At 33.1% G+C, this 19,079-nt stretch overlaps 5 protein-coding genes across 10 annotated transcripts; 4 read left to right on the top strand and 1 right to left on the bottom strand.

Annotated features, from left to right (window-relative positions):
* Positions 1 to 124: 124 nt before the first annotated feature.
* On the top strand, positions 125 to 3,876 carry LOC135840005 (protein LSM14 homolog B-B-like). Its single transcript, XM_065356316.1, has 2 exons — positions 125 to 311; positions 477 to 3,876. Exon 2 carries the CDS (start codon positions 480 to 482, stop codon positions 2,013 to 2,015), a length of 1,536 nt encoding a protein of 511 aa, XP_065212388.1. The 5' UTR covers positions 125 to 311; positions 477 to 479; the 3' UTR covers positions 2,016 to 3,876.
* Positions 3,351 to 6,343, top strand: LOC135840008 (protein FAM177A1-like). 2 transcript variants are annotated; one of them, XM_065356321.1, is made up of 4 exons: positions 3,351 to 3,418; positions 3,903 to 4,092; positions 5,625 to 5,789; positions 5,887 to 6,343. In XM_065356321.1, exons 2-4 carry the CDS (start codon positions 3,940 to 3,942, stop codon positions 5,992 to 5,994), a joined length of 426 nt encoding a protein of 141 aa, XP_065212393.1. In that variant the 5' UTR covers positions 3,351 to 3,418; positions 3,903 to 3,939; the 3' UTR covers positions 5,995 to 6,343. The 2 variants fall into 2 exon arrangements, with proteins under 2 accessions (XP_065212393.1, XP_065212394.1); XM_065356322.1 differs by lacking the exons at positions 3,351 to 3,418; positions 3,903 to 4,092 and adding an exon at positions 5,037 to 5,403.
* A 925-nt stretch (positions 6,344 to 7,268) lies between these two features.
* Ublcp1 (Ubiquitin-like domain-containing C-terminal domain phosphatase 1) lies at positions 7,269 to 9,461 on the top strand. Its single transcript, XM_065356317.1, has 5 exons — positions 7,269 to 7,650; positions 7,732 to 7,949; positions 8,027 to 8,173; positions 8,251 to 8,409; positions 8,495 to 9,461. The coding sequence occupies exons 1-5, from the start codon at positions 7,488 to 7,490 to the stop codon at positions 8,894 to 8,896; spliced, it is 1,089 nt and encodes a 362-aa protein (XP_065212389.1). The 5' UTR covers positions 7,269 to 7,487; the 3' UTR covers positions 8,897 to 9,461.
* A 246-nt stretch (positions 9,462 to 9,707) lies between these two features.
* Positions 9,708 to 15,318, top strand: LOC135840007 (uncharacterized). 5 transcript variants are annotated; one of them, XM_065356318.1, is made up of 6 exons: positions 9,721 to 9,978; positions 10,090 to 10,203; positions 10,287 to 10,537; positions 10,621 to 10,787; positions 14,357 to 14,436; positions 14,840 to 15,318. In XM_065356318.1, exons 2-5 carry the CDS (start codon positions 10,095 to 10,097, stop codon positions 14,406 to 14,408), a joined length of 579 nt encoding a protein of 192 aa, XP_065212390.1. In that variant the 5' UTR covers positions 9,721 to 9,978; positions 10,090 to 10,094; the 3' UTR covers positions 14,409 to 14,436; positions 14,840 to 15,318. The 5 variants fall into 5 exon arrangements, 2 of the variants coding, with proteins under 2 accessions (XP_065212390.1, XP_065212391.1); XM_065356319.1 differs by having other exon boundaries at positions 10,087 to 10,203; XR_010557681.1 differs by having other exon boundaries at positions 9,708 to 10,203; positions 10,621 to 13,701.
* Positions 15,220 to 18,892, bottom strand: LOC135840003 (UV-stimulated scaffold protein A-like). The gene is made up of 13 exons (XM_065356315.1): positions 18,556 to 18,892; positions 18,376 to 18,486; positions 18,076 to 18,295; positions 17,872 to 17,992; positions 17,629 to 17,790; positions 17,452 to 17,550; positions 17,227 to 17,364; positions 16,956 to 17,152; positions 16,695 to 16,879; positions 16,423 to 16,618; positions 16,204 to 16,344; positions 15,992 to 16,122; positions 15,220 to 15,912 (listed from the first exon to the last, which is right to left on the bottom strand). Exons 1-13 carry the CDS (start codon positions 18,687 to 18,689, stop codon positions 15,810 to 15,812), a joined length of 1,938 nt encoding a protein of 645 aa, XP_065212387.1. The 5' UTR covers positions 18,690 to 18,892; the 3' UTR covers positions 15,220 to 15,809.
* Positions 18,893 to 19,079: the final 187 nt, after the last annotated feature.

The raw sequence follows: 19,079 nt of genomic DNA, 5'->3' as shown, positions 1-19,079 counted from the left end.
AATGAAAAAAATTGTACACTACAACTTCACGAGACAATTTTTGCAACGTGTTCGAGGTGACTACGGTGGCGCTAGTGAGAAAAAGCAAAACAAGTTTTTTTCTTGCTTCACCGTTGAACTTTCTTCATTGGTGTTCTCATTCGCTTTTGTGTTTTTGCTTTGTAATGTAAAGTTAGTTGTAAAATGCGTGTTTGTAAAATTTTGTAACATACATACACATATATGTATATGTACAGCGGTTTAGCTGTAAAAAAATCAAACGTAGAAGCAGATTTTCATTTGATTGACTCCGGAAGAAAAGGAAATAGTTGGTAGGTACATAAATTTTCTTAGCCGCCTCGGCGCAATCACTAATTATATTGTACTTGTCGCGTTGTTTAAGTAGGACGCCATTATTGCGTCGTTGTATTGTTAATTTAATCGATGTAGTGGTATTTTACGGCGCGTAACACACGGTATTTTATTGTTTAATACAGAAGATGGGTTCGGGAATGCCTGAGATAGGTAGTCGAATTAGTTTAATATCGAAAGCGGACATACGTTACGAAGGCAAGTTGTATTCTGTGGATCCGGAAGAATGCACAATAGCGTTATCTAGCGTTAGATCGTACGGTACAGAAGACCGCAAAACGACGTACCCGGTGCCGGCGCAAAATCAAGTATATGATTATATATTATTTAGAGGTTCCGATATCAAAGATATACGAGTTTTGACTACGACTATCCCAAATGATCCGGCAATCGTACAACTATCAGTTCCTCCTTCTATTAACGAATTACAATTCCAATCACAATCCGGCTACCCTCCTCCTTCGATTGGTTCGATGACGATGCCAAATGTTGTCCCTGGCCCATCTAGAGGACAACCGGCTAACGATTTTCAAACCGTCGCTGGTTTCACGACGCCGGCCGCCGGTACCAATATAACGCACTCTATTCCTAAACCTCAACCAGTACCTAATATCTCCGAAGACGGATCCAGATCTTCTACGCCGTCTACGCAAAACGCTGTTCAACATAAAAACTCCACCGATTCGAATCGTCAGCCGAATGCCTCCAAATCCGACGAACAAAACCAACGTCGACCGGGCGGCTACCAACAGCGTGATAACCGATCTAATCAACAGAATCGATACCAACAACAGCAGAAACCTCAATATCAACAGCGTTATCCGCAACACCAACAACAGCACCAGCAGCAGCAACAACAACATCATCGTTATCAGCAACAAAATCAACGATATCCGCAACAACAACGTTATATGCAGCCTCAATACCGCGATTACAGAGATTCGAATAATCAATACAGAGATTCGAATAATCAGTACAGGAATCAAAACGATTATAGAGATCAATACGCTAATCGTCAGTATCCGAAATGGAATAATCAACGCACAGGTCAGCAATCGAATCAACAACAACAGAATTATCAATCGGCTGCGTACCAAAATCATAAACCTAAAAATACGTTGAAATTCGAGAACGATTTCGATTTCGAGCAAGCTAACTCGCAATTCGAAGAAGTTAAATCGAAATTGGCCAGTGTAAAGATCGACGATAGTGTAAAACTGAACGGTGACGTTGAAGCTAAGAAAGAGGACAGCGGTAACGAGGTTAGCGGCGGCGAAGAAAACGAACCAGATAAAGAAGACAACCCTATATTCTACGATAAAGTGAAATCATTCTTCGATCAAATCAGTTACGAAGCTATCGAAAGGAGTAAAGGACATACGCAGCGTTTAGATTGGAAAACCGAAAGGAAAATTAATTCCGAAACATTCGGCGCCGTCGCCCTAAGACGTAATAATAATTACCGAGGACCGCGTCCTGGCGGAAATTACTACAATAATTATCAATCTAATAACTATCATCATCAAGGTAATAATTACCAAAACCGAAATCCAGCTATGGCTCATAAGTTCAGGGGCGGATTTAGGCAAAAAACACCTCAAACTCGTAGACCGTATAACGAAGTTAGAGTTGACGATGACTCGAAAGGTAATCAATCGGCGTAATTCTTCGTAGATATTCCTCTCTGTGTCACTTTTTTAAAAATCGTTTACTTCTACGACGAAAAGAAGAGAATTTTTTATTTTCGATTTTTTTTTCTAAGCTACTTTTTTATGTTTTACCGACATTCATTGTATTTAATTTTCGGTCTAACGTGATCTTGTGCGGACGTATTTATGATGTGAAGATGTTTAAACTTGATATCGATTTGTCATCTCATTATTGAACGATATGTTTGTCCATTATCGATTACGATTGTTGGATTATTCAATAATATTTTTTTTCATGTACTCGAATTCGAATGTAACCAACCTGATTGGTGATTAGTCTGTGAAAAAAAAAGCCTACTGCGTTTTCGTCAGTGCAGGGAAACGTGTTTATTGTTTTTGTTTGTTTTTACTTTCTTTTTTTTCTCATTTTGAAGTGATATGGATTTTTTTTTTTCTTTAATAAGATGTGGAATTTACGTTTTTCCCCTTCTCTTTTTTATTGTGTAATTTATTTTATTTCTTTACTGGTATGGTTTAATGAACGCCATTCTCGTCGTATTGAATTATTAATGGTATCTTATACATACGTGTCGATTTCATCTTTTTTATAATTAGCTACTTAATGTACACGTTTGAAAATATCGTCTTTTTTCCCCCCTTCTTTTTAATAGGTTGTTGTCGCTTTAAAAGACGTAAAGAAAGAAAAAAAAATACCATTTGAAAAAATCTTATTTATTATTTTCTCTCTATTTTCATGGGAGTTTTATTTATTATCCGGGAGTTTGCGCGTTCTTCTTTCTTGATTTTTCTTTTTCACTCCTTCGTGGTGGAAAAATAGTGTTGCGTGACGAATAAAATTAGCGTATCTAATACTCGAGGACATTTTAGAAGTAACCTTAAAACGTAACCGAATGATTGTTTTCCTCAAAAGGTATTGTGAAAATTTTTATAAAAGTATTATAACCACTGAACAGGTGTTATGGAATTTTGTTATTAGTACATTTTTGATGAAACATGATTTGAAAATGGTACGTTTTTTTTTATGTAATTCAGCTGCGATTTTATTTATTTATTTTTTTCTTCGTTTTTTTTTTAACGTAACGAGTACTTATTAATTAAATATTTTAAATTAAGAATGCATTTATTTGGTAGTGTGTGTAATTTATAATAGCGAAATATCGAAAAATATTATTTTTCAAGCGGTTACAACAATGTTGTTAATTATTTTACTATTCGCCTATATCGGCTATCCGGTGTCTCATACAATATTTAAATCATTTTTCATGTGTTGTTTATGAATTGTTAATCAGACTACTATATCTTAAACGATTTGATTTTCTTTTTTTTTAGGTAATCGATTGTAATTAGAAATTAAAAAGTCGCGCTTTTAAACAGAGAAAAAGATTGATATTTTGTGGGTAAGTTTAGAAAGAAAAAAAATACACGTTTTTTTTTGAAAATTATTACAACCATTGTATTGGGTTTCACACTTTGAAAATTGAATAAACATACACACGACACTGCTTTCTTTCGTAAAAAGTACCGAGTAGAAATCGTTTTGGTAGTTGTTTTATTTAATGTTGAATCCTTTTTTTTTTCAAAGTTCACTTGTGAAAGTGTATCGTTGATGATTTTTTTTTTTTGAATGTAATGTGTTGATAGAAAAAAAAAGTATTTACAATGTCCGCATTATTATAATCTTTTCTCTTCCGTTTTACATCTTTTTTTCCCCCTCTTTCTTTCGTAATCTAATATACATATTAAAAATAATAAAACATGTAATTCACCATTTTGATGTTATTATTGTGTATCCAGTGTTGTTGCCTTTTTCGTTTATTTTGAATTTTTATAATAAAATATTCAAACGATGGTTATATTTTGGTGATGTTGATTTTTGCGCAGAATTTTGCCCTGTCCACATACTTTTTGTGTAGTCGTCATGTCTGATGAAAATGTCCAAGTGGGTTCCACCGAAAAGAAACGTATACCGAAAAGAGTTATTCATTTTTCGGATGGATCTGTCCCCGAATACAGCACCGATGAGGAAGAAGAGAATCAAACCCAAGACACACGTGTGGTTAATATCGATCCGGTTAGTTTATTTGTGGCGTTTTTTCAGGTAGTATTTGCACACCTTTGAGTGGGAAAAATTACGGGTTTTTTAAGTGGATTTTCCTTTGTTTATGGTGTGGATACATATCATTTGGTTGGGTTGAAAAAGCCTATCATTGCTTATATTTTTTAGCCTAGCGATGAAATCTAATGAACTGGTTTCGAAATTTTAGGTTTTATATTATCTATTTTTATTAGCTGCAGAATTCATTGAAAAATTTAGTAATTGAAATGGTGTTGTGGATTGGGGTTGTAGTAATTTGTAGTCTTTCCTTCATTAGGTCAAATGAGGTAATGAGTTCGTACATTTTCTTCTTTTGAATTTCATTGAGGAAGAGAAGATGAGAATGATTAAGTTGAGTAGGTAGGTACCTTCCTTGAAATTTTCTCTCAAGGAGAGTTGTTTTGATTTAACAAAGTGATCAGTTGTTTGTTCAAATCAAATCATGCATAGATTTTCTGATGATATCTTCGATTTGAAATTATGATCTTTGTGTTTGCGTTGAATTTCGTGTGATGAGCACATTAAGTATTGTGGCTTCTGTTTCATTTCATACTTGAATAGTCTACATCATTACATGTTGATTCTTGACTTCGTTATTGCGTAGTATGAAAATTGTTTTGAAAAAATTTACGAATTTTAGAAGAGATGACCTTGATACATCGTTTGATGAAAAATATCCGAAATTCATCTCAATGATTTGGTAGGTAGGTATCATCATTTTATGAAACATCCTGATTTGAAAGAGGTCTCAAATGTCTCAATAATTATCTGAAGGAGCAATGAAGCAGTGGGGGACAAGCCGAAAAAATGAAAATAAAGCAGGCCCTTCGAGGTCTCGAGCATTCCAGGAATAAAAGGCTTAGATGGAGAAGGATGAAGAGAGTATCAGCTGATTTCCATTTTCTAGTTTCACGTACTGATAACAGCTGTCACCATTTTGTTTTCCTTTTATCATTTTTTTTTCATACGATACTCCTTAACGATACGAATTCGAGTCTAGTAACTAGGATCTTGTTGAGAATTGAAAATATTGTGATTAGAAACGCTGAAGTCTACGAATTATTGCGTGCTTTTTATTCGTATAATCAAGGTAAACCATTTCTGGGACGATAATCAACATCAAAACCTATCACGTATTTGTTGGAAAATAATGTAATTCGTAATACTTTTCGAGATATAGACTCACGTTTAACGAGTGTTAGTCTGTTATTTTCATTACAAAGCAGTTTCTAATTGATTTTTGTCGAGATTTTAAGCCGTAGAAAGATGGAAAATCAAATTAACGAGGTAGGTCATTGATTCTTCTACGTAAGTGTTTGTTGAAAAGTGTTTGTAAATAGTAATTTTCTTCGTGTTTCAAGGAGAGAGTTGGAAATGGAAAATTATTGATTCAACGACTGAATTTAAAATGAGATTGATTTTTGTGTCGTTCATTCTATTCGAAAGAAATAATTACCGCTGCTGTGACAATAAAAGCAATATAAAGCGAATTTGTTTATTTTTTTCAGACCTCGTTAGGATGGTGGGAATGGTTCATGTTTAAAACGAACGAATTTGGATCAACGGCTATGAACGTATGCGATAGTCTCGGTGACAGTTTATCTTCATTTTTTGGAATCACAACGCCCAAATATCAATTCGAAATCGATCATTTCAACATGATGAAACAACTGGTTAGTTTGCATCGATTTATGCCCAATTATGACGAGTATTTGTTTGAAAAATATGTAGTTATTAGTTTGTTTTCTACGTCGTATTGTGTACTTTTAGGAAGCTGAGAATTCCGATGCTGAAATGGGAGCGATGAATGTTCAACCAACGAAACCACTAGATGCAAAGCTAGAGAAATCAGCATCATCGACATCTCCGTCCGTGTAATATTTCCAATTTTATTCGTATCGGCGAAGGATGGTTTTTCAATCCATCTCCAGTTCAGATTCTAAAGTTATTTTTTTATATTATTTTATCGATCACTCCAGCAAATTTATTCAGTGTTACATCGGTGATTTCTGTGTTCTGTTTAATATATTAATTGAGAGCAACTTTTAAATGCACGTTTTTTTTTTAAATTCTTAAATACTTGTATTACGAATTGATTAGAAATTATTACTGATCTTTTTCTTATTATCTATTTTCCAAAGTCATTTATTTTTACTTTTTTATATCGTGTAGTTTTTGTTAAAATTTAGGTTGCATTATTATTTATTAAAAGCGTATTTTAAAATCATGAAGTTTTCAATGTGTTTTAGACGTATTTCATCTATTTTTTAGTTTTTCTCAATTCTCCTCATACCATGGGTAGTTTTTAGGCTAATGCTTGCTGATTTTGTTGAAACTTTGTGGATTTGTCCAAATTTGATTTGTAAAATTTGGAATGGTATAATAAATCGACTTGAATTGTCTGTAGGAAGATTTTTATGTCTCAGTCTCGAGCGAGAAACAGAATTATCCATTCGTCGGCTTAGTGCGGAAAGGTGCCTCGTGAAATTCGTTACTTGACACCTGTGTAAAACGGTCTTTCCACTCTGAGCACCATCTATCAGTCCAAATGTTCAAACCAAAAGTTATGTTACCTCAAGGCACCCTTCCCATCACCTAAGATGCCTTTAGATTTGAACTTGGACTGATAGATGGCGCTCAGTGTGGAAAGGCAGTTTTACACAGGTATCAAGTAACGAATTTCACGAGGCACCTTTCCGCACTTAGCCGACGCATTAGGACTCTGGTTTGTCAGGTCTGTGTGAACGATGAGCTTACCTTACGACTTGCAATCCTTATCTGCCTCTCTTTGGCTCGAATTCGAATGACCATCTTATTCTTTTGAGTTTGAGTTTGAGGTGACATTCTCTTGTTAATTTTTTTGTTCAATAATCGAAATAATTATGAAGAAGAAAATCTTCATCTCATTCTCAACTCAATATTCTACTCTTAAATTCTCGTCTAATCATCTCAAAAAATCTGAATAGGTATCTCAAAAATTCTGAATTCCTCAAACGGCTCAAATTCAAAATTTCTCATCTTTAAAAAAACAAAAAAGCTCAAAAGCTTTAACTGCCAGTTTAGCCACTTTTGAAAAACGCCAAAATTTTAGTACCAAATTTTTACCGTACGCTGCGTTGGCAACATTGTCGTTTGAAACTGTTTATTGTTTTTTTCTCTTTTTTCGTCACCTTGTTGTGAATCGTAAATTTTTGATTATAAACGGATGGGAAATTATCAAATTTTAAAGAAATTCAACGTTAATTTATCGATCAATCGTTAGACAAATGATTATGTGAAATTTATGACTCACGAAGATTGCGTTAAAGTATTGCCCCGTGTCGATATTGAACATTACATTCGCTCCAGTTGTTCCGCGTTAGGCTGAAATAATGGAAGAAGATAATCTGGATTTGATTGTAAAATGGAACAGCAAAGAATTCGATATATCGTACATTCGCGAGAAAGACTGCGTAGGAGCCCTGAAAGAATTGATCTTCGATGTTACCGGAGTTCGTCCAGAACGACAGAAATTACTCAACTTGAGATACGAAGGTACAATAGCATTCAACGTAAAATAGGCCAAAAGTTTTCGCAAAAATTACCCAGTCACATTTTCCCCACTGTTTGTTGTAGGTAAAATGCCCGAAGACAGTTGCAAATTATCTGATTTGAAGTTGAAGAAAGGATTCAAAATTATGATGATGGGATCTCTGGAGAAGGATATCGAGAACGCCAGCACTCAGCCTACAGATCTTCCAGATGTTGTTGATGACCTAGATGTCGAAGATGTTAAGCTGGATAATCACGAAATACATTTTGCTAAAGTTCAAAGACGTATTAAGGAATATAAGGCGAGTAATTTAATCACGTTGAAGTACGGTGTAGACTGAAGACAAACACGATCTCAGGTCTGTTTTTCTGATTACAGATTAATATCATAAATCAACCTCGCGACGGTAAGAAGCTATTAGTTTTAGATATCGATTACACGTTGTTCGATCATCGATCTGTTGCCGAAACTGGGAACGAATTGATGAGACCCTACTTACACGAATTTCTAACCGATGCGTACCGAGTAAGTATACCTCGATTGAACGAATCGAACAGAGTTTACCTAGATACCTAATCCGTGTACTTTCATCTCAAACGTAGAATTACGATATCGTTATATGGTCTGCGACCAATATGAAATGGATCGAGGAGAAAATGAGGTTACTCGGTGTAGCTTCACATCCCGATTACAGGATAGCCTTTTATCTCGATATACACGCTATGATCTCAGTTCACACTCCAAAATATGGTTTAACTCAGGTCAGTATAGGCCTGTATATTAATCTTCTTCAACCATCCTCTCATTTCACTAATTTAATCTCTCGCTTCACTCGTATGATTTTAGATTAAACCGTTGGCAGTCATTTGGGGCAAGTTCCCGTGCTACACTCCGGAAAATACAATCATGTTTGACGATATTCGCAGAAATTTCATGATGAACCCGAGAAACGGTCTACGTATAAAGCCTTTCCGTAAAGCGCATACTAGTCGAGCAACCGACCACGAATTATTAAAACTAATGAAATATCTTAGAAAATTAGCCCTGTACGACGACCTGACCGAATTCAACCACCGAAACTGGGAGAAATATCTGCGTAAACGAGACGAAAACCGTAAGCGAAAAAGAGACGAATATTCGAGCGAATCTCGCGGACGTCGAGATGACGATAAAAATTCATCGGGCGATGGAGCTGAAGGCGAAGGAGCCGGAGCTTCTGGTGATTTTACCGAATGTACGACTCCTTAATTCCGTCAGTCCTCTTTCAAAAGTGATTATTTTTTTTCTATTTTATATGTTTCATTTCGTTATTATTACTTACTTGGAAATAACGACGATGAACTCGCGTTTTATAATAATTTCAGTTTTTGATCTTCCAGGTAATTTTTACGTGTCAAAAATGTGATTTTTATTTCTTTCTTTTCGTCTTTTTATTTAACAAAAATTTTTTTCGCGATGCGAACTTTTTGCGTTTTTCTCGACTACCCTTTTTTGACATAGTTGAGATTACGATGACTTATAAGATGATTCGTGTTTTTCTATGAATACATACGTCCTAAATTATTTCTTTTTTTTTGTTTATGCGTAATTTTTTTTTTTTTTGTATGTGTGTGTCCTTACGCGCTGACAATTGTCGTAGATTATATTCAAGTCCTTAATGTCGTAAGAGTTACGTAATTATTAATATGTAAAGTTCTTTCATTCTTTGTTACGAGTAATGTATATTTTTTCGTATTTTTTCCCCCTCTTTTGTTAGATTGTTTTCTGAAGATTACATTTTGTGTTGTAAAATATAATAAATTTTTTTTATGTATTTTGATAATTATTTTGTCAACGAAGGTATCATTTATTCTTTTTGTATTGTCGGTCTAATTAATGGTCGAGACATTTGTTATCTTTTAGAATGACGAATGTGAATGTGAGCATTACCTATGCTTCTGTGTTAGCAGATTAGGAAGGATACCTAATTATGCTAATTACTTACCAACGTACATATCTCCCTTAACGTTAAAAACCGTAGCTAGGTAGCGTTGATGATTGAATGAATTGAGAACGAATGAACAATATATAATAAATAATGCATCGGCGATACTTAAATAGACTGAATAGTTCATTTACACCTTAAAAAATTTGGTCGAAGTCACTCGACTTTAAAACCGATTTTTTGGAAACTGAATCCAGGAACCTACGAATGCACCAAATGCAATTCTGGTACAATAATACTGTAGAGAAGGGAGGGGTTATATGTATTATAGGATCGAGGATCGGTGCATTGGTGCAGCTATCAGTCGGTCTCTCGGTATTCGGTAAAATCCCTGAAGCTAGATGAGGTAGGTACTTCATGTGTGTACGGTCGACGTTGAAAAAAATTTCATCGATTTAGATTTTTAAATTTCTATTATCAGTATATGTCAATTTGTTTTTCAATTCTCCACAAGTAGATGAAATGTTTGAAATGGATTTTTTGCTGCCTCCTGTTAACGATTATAGTTATAGTAGTGAAAGAGATACCCTTTTTGCTTTCGTGTTAAAAGTTCCACTTCCTGAAAGGAAACGTAAGTAATCAATCTCTTGAAAATTTTTAATCCGATTAACGAAGTGTACCTATGTAACATTGTTTGTTTATTCTCAATTTCAGCTGACAGATCGGAAATGCCCAATAAGATCCTGCGAGGTTTTCTGGACTATTTTAATTTGAAAGGACACGTACCGCCACTCTACCCAACATTGATAAACGCATCTGTATTATCTTCCTGGCTGCGATTCGAATTTGGAATAGGCCTAGTGTTGGAAATTTCTACTATCGATCGATACGAACTATCATTTACGTTTGAAGGTCATGATTACTACGTGTGCATAATGCAGAATCGTGGAGAAATGAGATTAATGGTAAGATGAAACTTTGCTGGAGTTACAATTGATTGATTGTCTGGAATAGGTTTGATCATTTTTTCCCCTCCACCCATCAACAGGATGATACGTTAGGGAGATTCGCACTTATACCGATGGAAGCGATTGAGTGTATTCCAAACGCCAATTTATCAGGCCAGAATCAAGATATTGGAGTATACCCTGATGAAGCCAGAATTAACACAGAAAGATTAGTTGAACGCTTTTACAGCGTCTTTTTCGATCAAATGTACCTACTGTTACGAATAGATTTTACATGAATACCTACCGTTAATGACTTCGATGCGAATATTTATTGCTGAGGTAACGTTGTGTCGAATGTGTAAAAGGCTGATTTTGCAGAAACCCATATGAAAAATCGCGTGATATAACGGTACATCAAAAATATGGAAGGGAATTCTTTGGCGAATTATTTTAATTATTATTACCGAGCAAAATAGTCGAGAAAGAAAAGACCAACGTTAGAAATTCACACCTCTGGTTTTTTCAAACCCTTCCATATCTCGTTTTCCAAGTATTATTAGAGTTATGGTATTTTCGAAGTGATTTTTTTTAAAATAGTAGAAACAGATAAATTTTATTATGTTGCACCTGTGGTAAATTTTAATGAATCGATTTGAAAGTTTGTTGTGTTAAATGAGTTTTATTTAAAAGCTGTAAAGATATTTATTTTTAAATGGTGTCGGAAATATTACGTTGTATTGGCTGTGTTTTACGAAGAAAATCAATTTGAATTTTGTTGTGTCGTTTTGAATTGAGTTGGAAATTTTTAAAAAATCGAATTGAAGAAATCTGTGTCCTATTCGTCGAGGTTTGAATATTCAATTACGGTTCTAAGATTGAAGATTGGTTTTGATTGGTCCAGATCCCCCCTAACAACTTGGCGCCCAACTACGTCGAATCCTGTCCTGAATCAAAGGGTCCAATTTATACAGAAGTTGTTATCTAGTTGTTCAATCCAGTCCAGATCGAATCAAAGGGTCCAATTTATACAGAAGTCGTTATCTAGTTGTTCAATCCATTCCAGATCAAAGGGTCCATTTTTCCTGTGAAAACTCAAGATGTCTGGTCAACATTCAATCCAGGTAGAATGATTTTACATACATCATCGAATTCGTGAAATTTGAGAGAAAGTAGATTGGAAAATTCTGTGTTCATGTGTAACTTTACTATTTACTGATTTTTGTCCCAAATTTTTACTTTATTTACAATTTTGAAATTCATTTTGGTCCCAAATTTCAAATTTTATTTACGTTTTTGAGACTCATTTTGTACCAAATTTTAATGGTATTTACTTCGCGATTTATTTTGTCCCAAAATTTCAAATTTATTCACATTTTCGTTATTTATTGTTTCCCAACTTTGAATCAGTGTCCTTTAATTGAAATACGTAAATTGAGATATTTTATCAGAATAATTATAATGATCAATGACCATACAACTTTGATGATAATCCTCAAAACAATAACTCCAGAAACAAAAATTATGAAAAATCGGCAGAAACACAAAAAAACAATTTAATAATAGGGGTACTGTTTTACAAGAAAAAAAAACGGAGATGGGGAAGAGGTAGGGCAGAAAATCTTTTCTGAAATTTTAATGTAAATAACATAGGTAATAAAAAATAACCCTTCCCTTGAAATCTCTGACTATCAGATTGTAAATTTGACTCTGCAAACAAAAAACTAAACACAATAATCAAAACTGGATCATTTATTACTTCCTGACACTCTGTCATGTATGATTACAAACATTACAATTCGCCAACAAAAAAATAAAATAAAATAAAAACTGAAAATAGGAAACTAAAAAACTGGAAATAACGGTGAAAATGTAAAAAACAATGACGGAAATGAAAATCTTGAACCAATTGTTGAAATGAAATGCCAAAATGATAAAAAACTGGAAAAATCAAACAATCACATGAGGTAAAGAGGATTGAGAATAGAGAAAATGAGAAATGGGATGAAAAGTAAACGATGAAAAATATGAAAAAATAATGAAAGAAAAAAAAAAGTGTGAGAAAAATTTTAAAAGGGAAAAAAGTAGGAAAAAGTGTGAGAAATGAAAAATTGAATTTATTGAAAGGGAAAAATACTACAAATTTGGAAAATTTGAATGAATGAAAAAAAAAAACAAAAAACAAATGAGGAATTATTAACAACAAAAATGAGGAAGAATGTTAACAACCTGAAAAATTATTCTGGGAATATTTACGAAAAATTGTTCAAATTAACAATGACAAATCCTCTGAATCTAATTTGGCGATTAGGTAAGGGGATAAGATGAGGGCCGCGCGCCAACGCGACCCAAATCCTAAATAATTGTTTAACAGAACAATAATAACTACGTAATATTATCAGAATGATTAACACATGAAAGAAAAGGTCGAAGTCAGTATTTTCTTATGTTTGGGAAGCATGCCACCCTACCAATTCAAAATAAATACACCCTAGGGTGGAAAAATTGATAGAACGGACAAAGCTTCTTAGACTACATGAATTACGAGACAAAGTACTAAAGTGGATTGAAAAAAAAAAAAAAAATGAAAAATGAAAAGAAAAAAAAATAGAAATTAGTTCTCATGTTGATTGTTCATATATGTACTCAAGAAAAAATTGGTTTTTGAGCGGAAAAAAATTCTCATACAACAAATTTACCTATTTCAATGACCCTAAAGATGTTATTTATTATTGTACTGTTAAATCATTTTAGGTATGTTCACAAAAATTATAGATATTGACCTTGAGTCTCATTTTATTGAAAACTTATGTACCTATGTATGTACTTTTACTGATATGGTGAATTCTTGTTTCCTTCATTGTATATGCAATATATTTACATGTCTTAATCAAATTTATATATAAATCAGAAATCAAAAACCCCAAAGCAAACCAGCCTTTAAGATTAACATGTTAAGCTGCAATTTTTGTATTGGAAAATGTGTCAATTTGTTTTTATATATTTATCGAATTGGGAAAACTATATTTTAAATTATTGTAGAAAAACGAGAAATGGAAGATGATAAAGTTTGGTCACAAAATCAAAAATCAAAAAATTTATAAAGGGGGGGAATTTGTTACGAATAGATTTTACATGAATACCTACCGTTAATGACTTCGATGCGAATATTTATTGCTGAGGTAACGTTGTGTCGAATGTGTAAAAGGCTGATTTTGCAGAAACCCATATGAAAAATCGCGTGATATAACGGTACATCAAAAATATGGAAGGGAATTCTTTGGCGAATTATTTTAATTATTATTACCGAGCAAAATAGTCGAGAAAGAAAAGACCAACGTTAGAAATTCACACCTCTGGTTTTTTCAAACCCTTCCATATCTCGTTTTCCAAGTATTATTAGAGTTATGGTATTTTCGAAGTGATTTTTTTTAAAATAGTAGAAACAGATAAATTTTATTATGTTGCACCTGTGGTAAATTTTAATGAATCGATTTGAAAGTTTGTTGTGTTAAATGAGTTTTATTTAAAAGCTGTAAAGATATTTATTTTTAAATGGTGTCGGAAATATTACGTTGTATTGGCTGTGTTTTACGAAGAAAATCAATTTGAATTTTGTTGTGTCGTTTTGAATTGAGTTGGAAATTTTTAAAAAATCGAATTGAAGAAATCTGTGTCCTATTCGTCGAGGTTTGAATATTCAATTACGGTTCTAAGATTGAAGATTGGTTTTGATTGGTCCAGATCCCCCCTAACACTACTTATGCAAATTACTTACTTATATTCATTATTGCCATACCGAAGCCATTTGCATTTAAATGTTTCTTGTTTTTACAGAATACGATTGAATGATCATCCAGATCTGCAGCTGCCACCTGGTGACCAGTAACGAAAAGTTTCTGTGTTTAGGCCTTAGGGTAAGAGAAAAAGACATAAAGTGTGTATTTTATGTAGGGAATTTGAATTATGAACGATTTCCTCCAAAAAGCTATCCTTTTTCTCCTTACTTTGCATCCTTATTCTTTTCAATCTGTGGTTATTTCTAGTAGAAGTTAGGTCACAGAAGAAGAAGATTTTGCAATTTCGATGTGATGATCAATTCTGAAGTTCTGGACGTCTTCTTGAGTACCTAGGTATTTTACAAGAAAGATAGAGGAAAAATTAACAATGATAAAATGGGAATAATTTTGGATTTGTCAGAACTGAAAAAGGTTACGAGATGAACAAGGATGATGTGTACAAAAAGACCTATTATTTTTTAAAACAAAACCATGCTATTGACGAACAAAGTTTACTAAAGAAGTGATCAAATTCTTTCAGGACATCAGACTGACCTTCATATTTTTTTTGGAAGGATTACCTATCGTTACCTACCTCCGAAGAATAAAAAAAACCCTCTTCATCGAACCAGCGAATCGAGCAGTGGCGTTGAAGAAATGAAGAATCGTCTTCTAAAACGACGATCTCTTTGGAGACTGTTTTAAATGCTGCTGTTCTTTCTACCATCAACCAACCGGTTGCCGTTTAATCGTATTTTTCACTTAGGTTTTTTATTCTACGTTTTTTTGTACCTTTTTACAATATTTAAAAAAAATCGATGTACGTATAATCTTCGTTCTAACGAGTAGGTATATATAATATTTTTGTATATATTTTTAGAGTTTTTTTTTCTTTTTTCGTTCTTATATTGTTTAACCATGAGTTATTTATTTATTTATTCATTTATTTTTATACAGTTACATATATATTAATTCTAAATGGGGTAAAATTCGCCCCAAATGAATAAAATTTGAAACGTCTTCGGAGTTCAGAAATTCATTTGAGTTGATGTAAATTGATTAATTGAAGATTGATTGCTTGATTAGCAGGCAGAGAATGTTTTTTGCTTTGCGTTAATTTTTTCAGTTCTAAGAAAAAATCTCATGGGAAAAAGAAAAATTTTCGAAGGTTGGAATTGAATATTTCATTTTCGAATTACGAATACAATTTCAAAATTTCACTTCAAATTTTCCAGTAATGCTACATGAGACTTTATATTCGTTGAACTACCTACTTGAATTTCAGGTCTCAAGTAAGGTTGCGAATTTGATTGTTCTTCAAAAATATGCTCGAATTAATACTCTGCTACCCAATAGTTTTCCCATGGTTTTCGAAACTGATCAGTGATCGTTTCAATATTAAACCATTCTACCAACGTACGAACATATTGTACAATTTTTTAACAAAATGAATTCAAATATCGATAACAAAAAATTAGCAAATAAATTGAAATGTTTTATCATATTTGGGGTCACGTTGTGTCATGGACGTACTGAAACTGATCCCCAAATTTATCACGAAATCTTCTTCTATCCAGATTATCTAAGGTACGAGCTACTTTCTTCACACTAGATCTGAAATTAATAAGGTTGACGAGCTTAAATTCAATTTTAAAATAAAATGTGAGGGCCATAAGAAAAAAACGAGACATACCGGTTGAAAATTTTCTTCTCCAATCTTTTATAAACTGTATTTTCTTTCTTTTTGATATCAGTCAAACCACCGTCATCTGGTTTCTTTCGTTTTTTACGATCTGGTAATTTTAAATCGATACCAGTTGCTTGCTGAAAAAGAAAATTATAATTTGAAACAAATCGACAGATACAAAAATGAGAAATTTTGTTGATAAACAAGTAGATACTTACTTGTATTTCAGCCAATAATTCCGGGTTTTGGGCATCACTGTAATTTGCATTTTCTAATCTTTCTTTCTGTTTCTTCTCATCTTCGGCGTTTATACATTTGCCTGTTTCGTCTCGAGCAACAATAAGACCATGAAAAGGACACTAGAGGGAAAAAGTTACTCGAGTTAGATAGGTAATTAATCGAGGTGTTTGATATTGTTATTTCCCAGCTCAACCAACCTTGTGTCTGTCTTTTCTAGGACATAGTTTGCCATTTGGTAAAGGAAACCTGCAACTCCACTTAACAGGTTCAAATTTACCGCTGAATTCGATCACTCTGGTACGTAATCCAGCGACTCCTTCAGGATCTGGAATACAACCATCGGTATCGTCCATAACAGTAGCGGACCAAAAATGACGTCCTTCGGCAGTTACTCTGTTAATTGATTCAGAAATTCAGTCAAATATATGCAGTTCAATATTGGAAATAAGTTATCAAAAAGGAAACTTACGGTAATAACACAGGAGCGGATAGATTTTCCTCTTCCCAGTGATATAAATCTACATCGAAGGGTACCTTCGGAGCAATCTGTAGTAATTTTTTCTTCCTTTCGTTTTCTTCTGATGTACTCTCTCGTTGATCGGTTTCACGCGATGTTGATTGAGCAGACAAATTCAAACCGGAAGTAGATGGAATCTGGAATTTTTCAATATCTTATTAAAAATAAAAATACTCGTCGAAATTGAAAAAAAAAAAAATCAATGAAACTAACACATTCAATTTCCTTTAAATTAGCAATGATCGTTTCATCAGCTGATGGCAATTCAGCAGTAACTTCTATCATTTCGGAATCACTATCGCCATCATCGATAGGATGTTCTTTTTCAAATACCAAATTTTCGTATTTTTTTATCAGGTGCTCGATATCAGTTTTCAGATCAATTATGCTCTTCAATTCCGAAGTGCCAGCTGGAAATAATTACGAAAGTATAAGACATTTGAAATTTTTGGGTAAACAATCATTTTAAAATGTCCAGAGTTACTTGCTAATGTTGTTAAATTTTTTATCCAATTTTTAACCGTGTTTAGGTATTTATTTTTTAATAATTTATAATGATCTTTGGCATTTTCGATTATGATGGCGTTTTCTTCGGTTTCTTTGATTGATATTTTTTTTTGTTCTGAAATAAATGACAGATTAGTTAATTACGAGTACGTGCTCAAAATAAGAAATTTTTCGACTAAACGACTAATTATTATTTTGTTACCTTTGGGTAAACTGATATTTATCGAGAAAGTGCCTCTAACCATACCACTTTCACGATAAACAGCCTGATTTTCATCTACTTCTTGAGTAACTAAATCTTCTGCGAAGAAATGACAAAAATTAAAATCGTATCAAAAAATAATAACGAAAAAAAAAACACTCGATTAAAAATAATCACCAGCATCATTCGCAGGAGTTTTTGATATCTCTGCAGGCAACGTTACATTATTTACAACATCGTCGGCTTCTTCATTAATGAAAAAATGTTCTGGAGTAGGAATGAGTAATTTTAAACAAGATGTTATGCTTTCTTTCACGTCGTTTATTTCAGGTACAGTTTCTGAAAATGTATACAAGAAAGTACCGAGTAATTTAGAGAATCAAAACAGATAAGGTAAGTAGTGTTTTTGAGTTATATTACCATTTATGGTACTTCTCAGTACCTTGAGCCTTTCTTCATTGAGCATTCGTTTTCTTCTTTGCTCTTCTTCTTTACGTTTTCTCAAAGCTTGATCTTCCATTTCCAATTTTTCGAAATCCACCTATTTAAAAATTAATAAAATTGGTATTATCAAATTATTACCTACTTGAATTGAAAGTATGAAGATGCTCAAAAATACTGTACCTTTTTCTTAAGTTTCAAAAAATCGTAACATAAATTGAGTTTTTTATACTTCGTGCCAAACATTTGAACCCATTCTTTGATAGATTTCAAAGTCAGCTTCTTCAATTCATCGGCAGCATTCTTAGGAGGAGGTAGACGCGACTCGTAATTTATTTCAGCTGTCAAGTCCAATATAATTTTTAGATCTTCTACAGTTAGCAACCGGAAACTGTGATAATTTCTGGACAAATCAAATAAGTACGTATCTCGTGAGTGAAGTATTTTCATCAATGATTAGGCAAGATGTTACGTTTATCTTACTTGAAAAATATATTCATAATGTAAAAAGTATTGTAACGTATTTCGGAATGTCGTTTCTTTAAATTATCTTGCAGCAAGGTATACACTCTTCTGATGTAGTCATCATTTCCACTGCAAAAATATAAGTAATGAATTCTGATCCAGAATGAGCGCAATTTATACAGTTTGTTCAGGGCTTACTTGCATAAATTCTGCAGCTCTTTCACGGTATCTTCTTTTATTAATTTGTACTGTTTATTGGTAATTTGATGAATAAGATCTGCCATTTGTTGGCATACACCTTCCTTTAATGGTCTGGGGGTGATTTTTTTCATCGTCGATTTTCATCAGAAAAATTACCTAAGCTGAAGTTTAATACATTGGATATGATGGAAGATCGACTACATTACAGCTCTGCTGTACTTTTATTCCGTCGGCCTGTACTTTTGAAATTTTTACAACACTTATTCTGAATATTCTGAAAATAAAAAATTTTGAAAAAAAAATGATAACACTAGAATGAAACTGTTTTTGTTTGCAACGCCATCTATCTATGTAGAGAGGTTTCGAAATTCAACGTCATTAAAGTTGCCTATCATTTTTTTGCAGGAGTTCATGTTCATGATAGCTTCAAAAATTGACATTTTTTTCATTATAAAAAATAATGTATGTGCATTATGTCTCTTGTATTTTTGCCTTTTCTAGTTTTCTTTACATATTGTTTT

Source organism: Planococcus citri, chromosome 3 (assembly GCF_950023065.1).
Source record: "Planococcus citri chromosome 3, ihPlaCitr1.1, whole genome shotgun sequence".
In the NCBI taxonomy this organism is placed as follows: Eukaryota; Metazoa; Arthropoda; class Insecta; order Hemiptera; family Pseudococcidae; genus Planococcus; species Planococcus citri.
Note: the sequence above shows the minus strand (reverse complement) of the source record. Positions and strands in the feature narration are given on the sequence as shown.

Excerpts from the sequence above, each read along its gene's own strand:
- LOC135840005 (XM_065356316.1), top strand. The coding sequence starts at position 480 with ATGGGTTCGGGAATGCCTGAGATAGGTAGTCGAATTAGTTTAATATCG.
- LOC135840008 (XM_065356321.1), top strand. The coding sequence starts at position 3,940 with ATGTCTGATGAAAATGTCCAAGTGGGTTCCACCGAAAAGAAACGTATA. Across the intron at positions 4,093-5,624 it reads GTGTGGTTAATATCGATCCG|ACCTCGTTAGGATGGTGGGA; the intron begins GTTAGTTTATTT and ends TATTTTTTTCAG. Across the intron at positions 5,790-5,886 it reads TCAACATGATGAAACAACTG|GAAGCTGAGAATTCCGATGC; the intron begins GTTAGTTTGCAT and ends GTGTACTTTTAG.
- Ublcp1 (XM_065356317.1), top strand. The coding sequence starts at position 7,488 with ATGGAAGAAGATAATCTGGATTTGATTGTAAAATGGAACAGCAAAGAA. Across the intron at positions 7,651-7,731 it reads ACTCAACTTGAGATACGAAG|GTAAAATGCCCGAAGACAGT; the intron begins GTACAATAGCAT and ends TGTTTGTTGTAG. Across the intron at positions 8,174-8,250 it reads TTCTAACCGATGCGTACCGA|AATTACGATATCGTTATATG; the intron begins GTAAGTATACCT and ends TCTCAAACGTAG.
- LOC135840007 (XM_065356318.1), top strand. The coding sequence starts at position 10,095 with ATGTTTGAAATGGATTTTTTGCTGCCTCCTGTTAACGATTATAGTTAT. Across the intron at positions 10,204-10,286 it reads TCCACTTCCTGAAAGGAAAC|CTGACAGATCGGAAATGCCC; the intron begins GTAAGTAATCAA and ends TCTCAATTTCAG. Across the intron at positions 10,538-10,620 it reads GTGGAGAAATGAGATTAATG|GATGATACGTTAGGGAGATT; the intron begins GTAAGATGAAAC and ends ACCCATCAACAG.
- LOC135840003 (XM_065356315.1), bottom strand. The coding sequence starts at position 18,689 with ATGAAAAAAATCACCCCCAGACCATTAAAGGAAGGTGTATGCCAACAA. Across the intron at positions 17,791-17,871 it reads ACTGAGAAGTACCATAAATG|AAACTGTACCTGAAATAAAC; the intron begins GTAATATAACTC and ends ATACATTTTCAG. Across the intron at positions 16,345-16,422 it reads CTAGAAAAGACAGACACAAG|TGTCCTTTTCATGGTCTTAT; the intron begins GTTGGTTGAGCT and ends TTTTCCCTCTAG.